The 12,046-nt window shown below is 37.4% G+C and overlaps 1 protein-coding gene across 1 annotated transcript in view; it reads left to right on the forward strand.

Moving 5' to 3' along the window:
• THEMIS (thymocyte selection associated) overlaps positions 1–12,046 on the forward strand; it is a 62,210-nt gene that overhangs the window by 42,753 nt on the left and 7,411 nt on the right. The window contains exon 5 of the mRNA XM_088162836.1: positions 4,879–5,029. Coding sequence (XP_088018962.1) covers positions 4,879–5,029 — 151 coding nt within the window. The remainder of the gene's footprint in view (positions 1–4,878; positions 5,030–12,046) is intronic.

The following is a 12,046-nucleotide window of genomic DNA, read 5'->3' on the forward strand; positions in this document are numbered from 1 at the left end:
ATTTTCTGACCTACTGTAGTTCCAAACTGTCCCTGCAGAAAGTCATGCAGATATAAAGACTGTGGGTGCAAAATTATATAGGTAGCTTGTAATTCTGTAAGTTCTGGACTTCATTAAGTCTTCCTTATAAATCAGCAGCTATGAATACTGATATGTCTCCCTCTACCATCGTCTCTCACAACTTCTATGAAATACTCCCCAAAATATTTTAAACTTCATCCAGCCTGGTTTGGGCTTCCCAAATGAATACAGTGCTGTGTGACTCTCTTGCAGAACTGTCTTATGTAGCTTGTGCAGATAAATTGTCTTTTTCTTTGTGTTTGGACAGTGAAATCATTCATCCCACTTTCATTCTATGTATGCACCTTTTTCTTCTGGTGGGAAGGTGCATGCAGCAATTAAGCATTTTAGAGATAAATATACCCATGAAGTATATGCCAAAGTAATAAATATGTATCTGGAGCTTGGGCTTGGGTTTCTGATGGCTGTAAATACTGCCACTCCAGGTTGTTTTTAAAGATTGCAGTAAAAGGTTTATGTTCTGTATCTACTAGCATGGGTGATTTGTAATAATGTACTCCAAAGGTGTAGTGCCATGTCCAGCACTGATTGCTCCAGCAAATGAGTACTCCTCTTCACTAGAGTCATTTGTAATCACGGAACAGCTTGACTTTCAGTCTGGAAAAGCATAGTTTTGTCAGATTGGCTTATGCCACTACCTCTCTCACCACATTTTCAGAGATTATGAAACAGTTGGTTTCATATTTACCTCCACATTTCTCTGTATTTTAAACAAATGTTGCTTCCTTCTTTAAATGTTCTAGATGCTGTTGAGGTGTTGTTTCTTTAACAAAAGAGCAATCAAACAATAATGTGTATTATGAACATGAATTATTTTCTTTTTTAAATAAAAATATTTTAAAGATTTTACGAAGATTTTAAACACTTTTTTGTTACTTGCTCTAAGATCTTCTCCTTCTTCTCTTCTATCTCAGTGGTTACAATAATTTTTCTGGACCCCTCCAGAGGTGGAGGAGGGTGGGGATTGTTGTTTGTTTTTGTTTTGTGGGTTTGTTATTGTTGGTTTTTGTGATTGGTTGGAGTTTTGGGTTTTTTTTTTCTAAGAACTTCTGTGCTATTTTAGGGACTGATTGATTAGTTGTGACCAAATACTGCTGTTGGAAGCATGTGTGCGATAGAGATTGCCTCTAGTATTTTTGATTTGTATCTTGCAAAGGAGTAGGAATTTCCTGAGTCAGTGTGTCATGAGTTATAATTTGACTCCTGGAAAGGGAAAGATTAAAGACCAGAAACTCTTCTACCTGAAGAAGAGGTAACTCAAGAAAAAAAGTAAAAATCTGAATGATGGGAGAAAATGAGTGGAGTGTAAATACAGCAACAGCATGAAATTATGAGTTAGGGCAGTAAAAAGAAACCTCGCAACCCAAACTAAATTTCAGTGCAGAAATAAACTCTGGAACTCGTTGGCACATGATACTGATAACAGAAATGTAAATGAGTTTAAAAAACAATTAGATACAGTAATGAAAAAAATAGTCACATGGATACAATTGTTGATAGCCCAATTTTTTACAATTGTCAATAGCCCAAATTTTTTAAGCCAGAGGAGAACACAGCTTGGAGCTGTGAGAAGAAGAGGAGAGCAGACACTTGTGTTGCAAGGAAAATCAGCATTTTGGGAGCAGGTTTTGTGCAGCTGTGTCTGTAAATAGGGAAAACATTGCTATTTGTCCAGCGCCACTCATAAGAACTATTGTCACATTTCACGACTTCTGGAGCAGACAAGCAGATGAAAGCCTTGCTTGCAGAAGAGAGCTCATGTACATACACACAAGCACACACACACATAGAGATGAAGTGCATTAAACTCTTCAGGTGATCAAGGGAAACTAATTATATCCCTTACTCTGAAACTCAGTTTGCTTCTGCAACATTTTCAGTTCACGCACCTTCAACAAATACTACACTCATTTACAACTTCTGCAGAATTCTGACACTTCTGTTCTTACTAAAGAGATGCATCTCCAGCCCTTTACTTCTCACCTTAGCTCTCACAACTTTTTGCGTTCATACTGTTTGATGTAACACCTCCTATTTCCTGAGAAGGATGTACATATTTAGACTCATTTACCTTTATGGGTTTATGCTTTGACTCCTGAGTTGCTCCTGGGCCGCAGGCAAACCTGAAGATGTAATGGGAAATTCTTAGCCATTGCTGTAAAAATTTTAGTTCATGCACCTGTAGATGTTGGTTTTATTTTCCAAGTGCTGAGATTTGGGGTTTCCTCATGAGTAGTCTCTTATAACAAATGACTGTAGCACAGATTATGAATTTTTAATTGAATTAATGTTTTTTCTGGCAGTAACTATTGAAAATCATGGCTGATATGGTGACTTCTTTTTTGTTCTTTTGTGAACAATGACTCTGCCAAGATAGAAATTCTGTGCTGTTAAATTTGTCAAGTATTTGAAAGACAACTGTAAGACTTCTCTGTTAGATAGTTTTAAAAAAGCAACTTATCTTTGTTGGTCTCTAGTATAATTATTATCTATAGTGCTATTAAGGATGTTAAAATGCTATCAGATTTCAGCATAAAGTGATGTGACAGTTCATTTTCTGTAATCCTATTTGTTTTTAAATGTTTGGGTTTTGCATATTTTATTTGTTTACAAGGTGCCCCAGGTAACTATTTTTTCACAGCGTGTGGTTTTGCTGATGAATTATAAGATTAGCACAAATTCCAGATGCATTTTTCTTAATGAGGGGATCTTTCTATTTTGATACCAAGGCCTGTTTTTAATTAGTTAAGGCAGTGCAAAATAAATAAACTCAACATACTCATACATCACATTGATTGCTAGTATTAATAGGGTAAATGAGGAGCTGACTAGAAAATAAGTGAATTCATGGGTTTTTTTTTTAAAAACCCAAACTTCTTTTTATGCCTACAATTTAATTAAAATTCCATTCTTCCCTGAAAGCTGACCATTAAGTGAAAGCTTTCTGTGTGCAAAGTATGCCAAACAACAGGAACACAAGAATAATCTGCTTATGAATAATAGTTACCCTACCCTTCCCAAGAACTTTAATTTATGATAAAGAGACTGACATCAAGGATGGGACTAGTTTAGTGGCAGCTCTGACACATGGTCATTTAAGCATTTATTTTCCCCAAGCAGAAGGTGGACATTTCTCAGTAACTGCCTATAAAGCGAGTGCTCATATAATTGGGGCAGTCTGGCAACAAACAAGGTGGGGTATACAGGCATGTTTAGGTGCAGAATATCAAGAAAAGGAGATGAAAGAAAGGCCATGCCCTCCTGGTGGAAGAAAGTTAAAGACCCTCTAGCCTCAGTGAACCTATTCCACAACACACTGAGCACAGTCCTAGTTTGAACAGTGCCTTTTCCATTGGATTATTTTAACTCTCTGCTGTGAAGAATTTCTTCTGACATTTCTGTCCTCTTTGCAAAATATTTCTTAGCTAAATTTCTTTTTTACAAGTCCCTGAGTGTTTTGTTGATTACATCACTGCTTACAGCTTTGCTGGGCCTCAGAGGCTCTTTTGCAACCAAGGCAAGCACTATCCGACTTTGTACGACCTATAGAACACAAACATGCATTGAATACTGCAACTCAACTGACCCCTGTAAATCAATCTTGCAGGGTTTTTTTTTAAGATAAAGAATAAAAGTACCAGAGATTCCTCTAATTGAAAAATAAGGGTCTTCCACTTGGGTAGTATTGTGACCCACCCACTGGGCGAAATCATCCCTATGTTTTATAAATTTCATCCTCATCTCTTTTTCTTAATATATTCTTCCAAATTTTCTGTTTTGATTACCAGTGAATTTTTTGTTGCTAGCTGATGTCTTTTCTCAAAAAGGGCAAGTTGCTGTAAAATGTGGGCTTGTGTTGCGCTTTCACAAATTGTGGGCGGTTGATTCTGAAAAGATCAGATCCTATTACTGTGTAGCTGCTGTCAGATTTACCAACTTTACTTTATCTCTCTGAACAGGATGGGCTTTGTCATTGCTATGGAAAAAAATCTGCATTTGATTTTGAATGGAAAATCTATACTGATTATTTCCTAAAATATATACTCTGGTATAGTGATTGCAATTGTTTTCTACCTACACTGCAGCTACTCTAGAGCTTCATCAAAGATATATTTTTGACACTTTTAATTGACTGTTACTTATACAGCTAAAAATATATATTTGACTGAAAATATCTATGACGTAAATACCTCAGAATTAAAAATAAAACAACATCATTATGGAAAGGTGTGTATGAAGCTTGAATTTCAAGGGATGCAAATATTGCACCCATCTAACTTACTTTTTCTAATGTAATAAAACTATAATTAATAACGCTATAATTGTATGTTCCCATCATCTAACTGTACTGTGCTGTGAATGCTACTGGGTAAATGTAATTGAAATGTCAGACTTTATATGAGTTTGTGATGTAATACGTAACAGAACACATTAAATGAACAATCGATACAATAAAAATAGTTAATCAGAAAGTAATCTGAATCAACCAAGAGGGATACATAAATCTCCTTTTGCTTGTATGACACCATATAGCCAAAAATAAAAAGGAAAAGAAAGACTGGAGGTGTGTTTTAGAGGTAATCTCTTCACCTAGAGTGCCTCCTGGTCATGTTACTTCGTGATGTACACGCTAGAAAGACAAGCTCTGTGGTAAATGACATTGATGACTTTGACAAACAGAAAGGTCTGTAGTTAAAACTCACAGAAATAACCCAAAGAATGTTGCTCTTGCATGTCACATGAGATTGGAATAACAATTTACATGGAAAGTTAATGTGCTATTCTATCTAATTTCAGAATTTCTACATAGACACCACCAAGAAATTGTGCTCAGATCAAGCTGCTGATGTTTTGGAATTGAAAGTTAGTTGTCAAAATTATTTGGTGCATCGTGAGAATAATGACATGACTGAGAAAGCTACACTAATGGAAACCACTGTGGCTGAAGGTCAGTTAAGCTTTATGGTTTGAGCTATTAATATAACAAAGCTTAACCCCAACCCTAATGAAAATTTGACATACAGGAATATCTTGTGTGATTTCACTTGGAATCTGTGGCTTACTCAAAAAGGGATGAAAAGTGAACCTTTCTGTTCTTCCTCCATAAATGCTGTAAGGCAAATTAATCCAAGCTCTCAGCAGCATGGTATTAAACTCTGTTTGACACTGCAGCATGAATATTCAGTGGTTTTTAGAAACAGACGATTGGAAAACATGTGCTGTCCTTTTGCTTTAGAGTGATGCTTACATATAATCTGTTATTAAAAAAATATCTATCCCAAAATGTTTTAAGATGAGAAAGCCATTTGCATTAAAGATATGGAGATGCCTTCAACTCATATTTTTGTATTTTGATGAACAAAATAATGCTGAGCAAATTACTTGACCGATAATTGTTTTTAAAGTCTCTATTTGTTTGTATTTCCCATAATTTTGATAGATTACTAGTTTTTCTACTTATCTTTCAAGTTTTTCCTTTTTCACAAACGTACTGTACTGATTTTGAAAAGCTAGATGATAAGAGGACAAATCCAAATTTATTATATATCTCAACTTTGCAGTTAATATTAAAAAAATTGATTTCATTAATCTCTCAGTCACAGGTTATATTTGAAATATGAACAAATCACATTAATTACAACACTGGAACCTTTGAAAGGCTAAAGCACAAATATTCATCCTCACAGCATTTGTTAACTGATAATTGGTATCAATAGAACTTCCTATAATGTTTCTCTTTTTTTCTTGTCATTCAGTGTGTAAGACTCTTAAGAAGGATTGCCTATTTGAAACTATGTGTATTGAAACTTCTAAAAGCTACATAAACCACTTATCTGGAGAAGAATTACAGTGTCGTGTTGAATATTCACTAATCCTTATTGCTGTTGAAATGGATTATTTGGGGACTGATTATTGAAAGTTATGTGCTTAACCCCAGTCAGCAGCCCACCCTCACACAGCTGCTTGCTCACTCTCCCACCAGCAGGATGGGGAGGAGAACTGGAAGGGTAAAAGCCAGAAAACTTGTGGGTTGAGATAAAGACAGGGAAAGCAAAAGCCACTCACAAAAACAAGGAAATACTTCACTGCTTCCCATGGGCAGGCAGGTGTTCAGCCACGTCCAGGACAGCAGGGCCCCATCACATGTAACAGTGATTTGGAAAGACAAACTTGATCACTCCAAATGTCCCCTCCTTCCTCCTTCTATCCCTTTGGTCAGTTTGGGTCTCCTGTCCCAACTGTGTCTCCTCCCAAACTCCAGTTCACTCCCAACTTCCCCTGCCAGCCATGTCAGCATGAGAAGCAGAAAAGCCCTTGGCTCTGTGCAAGCCCTGCTCATAAAAAAAGCCCTCGCTTTTTCACCAGGCTGAACAGTCTCAGCTCTCTCAGCACTTCTATTTCAGATGCTTCATGCACTTGATCGCCTTCATGACCCTCTGCTGGACTTGCTTCAGAACATCCATGTCCCTCTTGTACAGGGAACCCAGATCTGGACCCAACACTCCAGGTGTGCTCTCACCAGTGTTGATCAGGAAGACAAGGATCTCTACTGGCACCACTTTGCCACAAGGACACATTGCTGAAGCATGGTCAGCTTGTGTGCCAGGACCCCAATGTTTCTCTTGGCAAAGCTGCTTTCCAGCCATTCTTCCCCAGCCTGTGTTGGTGCATGGGTTTATTCTTCCCCAGGTACAGGGCCTTGCATTTTCCTTCACTGAACTTCATGAAAATCCTCCCTTCCCAGTTCTCCAGCCTGTTCAGGTCCCTTTGGATGGCAGCATAACCATCTCAGCTGCTCCTCCCATTCAAAACTTACTAAGGAAACTTGTTCCCATTTACTGTTCCAATAATGAATCACTGTGTCTGTTGCAGGCACCCACAACTCCTATTGGTCTCTCCATTAAATCCTGACCCAGAAACTCTTGAGGGGTCTTCAGCTGGCCCTAGGCAGAGGGCTGCCTCTGTTACCCATGGTACCAGCAAAATTTCTTCCTTCTCCTTTATGCTACTTGTTATTTCATGCAGTTTGTGGTTCTGGACACCAGAAAACAGACTTGGACTTTTCACAACAGTTCTAGGTTTGGACCTTCTACTGAACAAATTTCCACACCATGGTGAAATGATGCAATATTGTTGATTGTCCCATCTGCCCTACTTGAAGTCTGCCTGTCTTCTCTGTCTTTATTCATTCAGAGATTATAGCGTTAGTCTTTTGTCCACCGCACTAAACCTCGGGTTTTTTTGTGATTTTTCTGTTTATAGCACAGCTTTGTTTTTCTTAGCCAATTCTTCATTTGTTCTTAATTCTGAAAAATTCTAATTGAGAAGAATGCTTTTCCTAGGGCCTTTTTCAGGTTTGAAAATATATTTTCTTGATTGTTCTTGATCTATTTCCTTCGGCCCTCATTCCATCAAGATCTTAATATTTGCTGTGACATCCCTTCTGAGAAAGCAGAATTCACTTTTTTTCTGGTTGAGACCCACATATCAGTAGTCATGGTAGACTGATGACAACTCCTCCTGCTTCTAGTAGACTCTTTTTTTAAAACTTTAGCTATCAGTCAGCCTTATTTTTTCCTATGTATTTCCACTAATTTAGGGCTGGAGACCCATGCTTTGCAAGTAGCTTTAAGTGTATGACCAAGAGTATCAGAGTAAAAAAATGGTGTTAGGACTGCTGAAGGCTTGAATGACTCTGGTACTGCAAAGATTTACAGCACTAACTCTTCCCATCTATCTGAGTTCCTAGCCATGTATCTGATTCAAAAGCTCATCAGTCACATCTCTCCTGCCTCATTTCTCATGAAAATTGCAATTAGTTAATTTGATGTTCATGCTAGTCACTCTTTTGGCTTAGGCTACTCATGGAACACCAGATAAAGGATAGTTTTTGTTACTGGGGATTCCAAACAAACTCTTAGTACCTCTCTTAGTGTGAACACAGACAATCACAAAGTAGTATCATAATGATACTTCTTTTGCAAGACTAGGAAACTGCTTCTTGTTTAATTGCCTTGGAGTACATCCCTTTACCAACTCTGTCCAAACTGGAGCTTCGTGTGAGTTTGAGCTAGGCAGGTGTAACCCAGCCCAAAGAACGGTGATGCACTGTACACTGACATACACAAATCAAAGCTAGTTTTTTCTGAAAGTTGCATGTTAGTATAGTCCTAAATTATTTAGCTTGAGTAAAAGATAGCTGTAGAATTATACAGGAGAGTGGATTAGATTATAGAACAGATTCTTGGCCAGCCAAGGAATCCCCATGAGTCCACTGCTGTGTGCAGCAAGCTTGCCTGTTCCAGAGGGTGTACTCTGTTCTGCCAATTCAAAAGATAATGGATTAGAAAATATGTCAAGACTAATAACACAGACACACTCCTGTGGGTTTTGAGTGGGAGGAAATGCACCATTCACTGACTAATCTTTAAACTTCTACTGATGAATGTTAAGCCACCCTCCAAAGCACCAACCTGTTTCAAATTCCTAATAAGGATGTTGAATCTGTTTTTTCAAAAACCCCCCTAGTTACTGAGACAATTGCCATTTCTTACCAAAGGCCAGATAGTTCCAAAAAGAAAAACAACATGTTTTTTACTCCATTTTAAAGCCTCTATTGTCTTTCTTTACAGAGTTCATGTTAATAAAGATAGGATTTATTATCCTTGTTGCTAAGAAATGGAACATTTTCTCTCTGTTGCAATTAAGCCTGAATAGGCCACTAAAGATGTTATCTTATTTTCTTATATTTGATTGAGTTTGAATTAATTAAAAATTGTAGCAATATCTGCAGGATAATAACTTCCATCAGAAATCTGCTGCATCAGTTTTTCTTTATCCTTGAAATTTATTCTAAGTGGAGTTTCTATAATATTACGTCATCTTGTTCATGGCATAGGTTTCTGGAATAGTTACAGTCTGCAACAAAACTGTTTATGCTGATTTTGTTCACTGATGTCAGGATATTTTAGGGAAGGTATTTATATATTCTATCTTTAGGCACTTGGTTTAGGAAGCTAGTGGGCTGGAGAAAGAAAAAGAGGATTAGGCCTTCTGTTTGTGCTTTAGGATGCACAAATGTCTACTAAATTTTCAAAGATGGTTTAAGAAATTTCTGCCTCTGTAGCTTGCTGTCCCATTAGTTAAGACAATACATTTGACTATGGAACTGTGCTCTAAAATAAATATTAAAATAATTAAATATAATAACCCCAAAAACTTAAAGCAAAATGTAGAATTCGGAATTATCTTGAAAACAAAAAGAAAAGCTGCTCTTTTTTTAGTGACATCACAGAGATTTTGTATTAGTGTTCTGAACTAGGTGCAAATAAGCAATATGAATTAGGAATCCTTTCCTGTATGTGTGTGTGACAACTCCCTCCAGCTTCCCCACTCAGCTCGGTCTTTGACTAGGGAAAAACTGATATTGCATCCTTTGGCTCCCTTGGTCTTGCAATTTTCTTTAAAAAAAAACCCACATGTTTTCATTTATAAACACAAAATTTATCTTGGCTGACACATCTTCTGAGGTAAGTTTAAAAGAAGGCAAGAAAATTACTTAAAATATGGAGCTCATACCATGTCATAGGATGTGAGTACACTTTTGTAAATTATATTGAAACATTTTCAATCAGCTTTGCCCGCAACCAGGCTCTAACTTGTTTTACAGCAGGGTGAAGAAAGCACAGGCTCTGAATCCTTCTGATTTCACTGGTTTATTAGATAGTATTGATTTTAACTGCAGTAATATTCAGACATTTCAGGCAGGAGCTTAGGTGGTTGCAAGGAGGAGGTATGACAGTGTTACATGCAGTTAAACCAAAGGGCACTTCATGTCAGTGCCCTTTCCCACTCTCTGCCTGGCTCTGCTCCCCCAGTCCTGTGCAGGGCAGTACTTGAACGTCTCTGATGGTGCCCTGAGCCCTGCTCTGCATCCTCTTGCAGGAATTTATGATGAGGCAAGAAACATGAGATTGTTTAAAACTCGTGGCAACCATTTCTGATCTGCAAGAGCTGTTGTTACACTGGGGATTTGTTTTATATGAGGCAGTAGTGAAACAGGGGAAACAAGGTCTCAAAAGGTTCAATAAAATCAGCAGGACAGACTAGCAAAAAAACTGACAAAGAAAAAATTAAAAAGTAAAAGGACGGTGAAAGAGGACAACAGTTGTCTTTTTCAGGAAATTTAAGATTTTTTGAAAGAAATTAAGACTAATCTTTTCCAAACATTAGTTTAGGAGATTACAGAGGGGGATAAATATTACCCATACATTAAATGCAACTCTACAGTTCATGTGAAATATTTTGATTGTGGCACTTAGCAGTTTTTAAAGATATACTACATCATCACGTGAAGTAATGGTTGATGGATATCAGCTCAAGGAACAGTCCATTAGTTTTATGGGCTCTGATTCTCTTATCAGTGATCAGCTTTTAGCAGCACTCCCTAAGGAATTAGTTCTCATTAGCACTGAGGAGCATCAGAACCAGGCTCACAGCAAATAAAATGCTGCTCTTCATAAAAATTCTTGCTTTATGCACATACTTTCGGTTGTGTGCATTATCACTTAAGTGATGTGCAGAAATGAGGATGTGGTTCTACAATGTTTAGTTCGTAGTATTATTATGTAGAATATTTCACAACTACTTTTTTCAAGTTAGGCACAAATAAACAATAAGTGCTGTGTTGCTGAGTGTTAATTTATGCAGTATTAAAACTGATCTGAAATATTTACTATAGCTATAAAACTGTGTCATGGTCACACAACTAGAGACATTTAGGTGTGCAGAGTTGTACATTTACGTGAATTGGGGCCTCTAGCACTTGTTTCATTCAAGCAAGGGTCTTGATGAGTTGGGTCACTTCTGTTGCCTGCCTTTTGAAGAAGAGCAAATGGAGACTTATGACAACCATTTCTTACCTTGAAATTTGTGAAAAATAGCAAGTGTATTCCGAGAAAAAGCCAATATATCCTGCTGACTCCAGGATACAAGTGAAATTAATGGAAATTTTTAGTCTGCAGAGCACTAGCCTTCCACTATAAAGGCAAATATAATTATACAAATTGTTCCAGGAAGAGCAGAATTAATGAAATTTGGTTTAATAAGTATTCAGGACTGTTGTCCCCTATTGCTCCTCTCTGTCTTTCCTGATAATAACCAAAACTCTCCTTGTAGTGTTCCTATCAAAAGAAAAAGAGTGGGTCTGGAGCTATGTGTGTGTTGAGTGGCCAACCAATATGCACACACTGATTTATCCTGCTGTCTGCTGCCAAATGAAGTGGATAACAGCTGTGTTCTGCATGCTTCTCTTTCAATAGAGGAACTAATTCAACTCTAGCTTTTGTAACCACAGTGAGACTTCTGTCCCCTTTTCAAATCTGACTGAATTTGGCAGAAATAAACTTGTAAAAGTACTGAAGAGATTGATGGATGGATGGACAGCACAATGACATAAGCCTTGTTTTCTTGGCAGACTGAGATGGCCTATCTGATTCAGTAATTCAGTGCTGAGACTAATAGATTTTTTTCCCAAACAGGGAAGAAAATGGCATTGATTTTAATGTTCAGAACCCCCCTGGGATTGTTCAGCTTGTCTCATTCATTGCTTAATGCTTTATTGAAGTGTAAATATATACATTTCAAAAGGAACTCTGAACAGGTTTGGGACTGGGGATAACTGTGATTTAGTCTGGCCTGATGACATCAACATTCTTTCTCCTTGAGCTGTCTTGCTTAGAAGTGTATGAATTTGTTTACATGTGTTTGGGAAAGAAGAAAGCCTGGCTATGTCATCCATGAGCAATCTGCACCTTATATCCGTATTAGCAAGTCTAAGTGCACAAACAATATTTCCCTCGCTGAATCACAGGGATTAGCTTTCAGTGCCTGTTTTATTCATTAGTTTGCTTTTACTGATATCAAGCCCAGTCAAATTGCAAATGAGCTACAAACCAGGAAATGT

Source organism: Sturnus vulgaris, chromosome 3, assembly GCF_052056855.1.
Source record: "Sturnus vulgaris isolate bStuVul1 chromosome 3, bStuVul1.hap1, whole genome shotgun sequence".
NCBI classification, from domain to species: Eukaryota; Metazoa; Chordata; class Aves; order Passeriformes; family Sturnidae; genus Sturnus; species Sturnus vulgaris.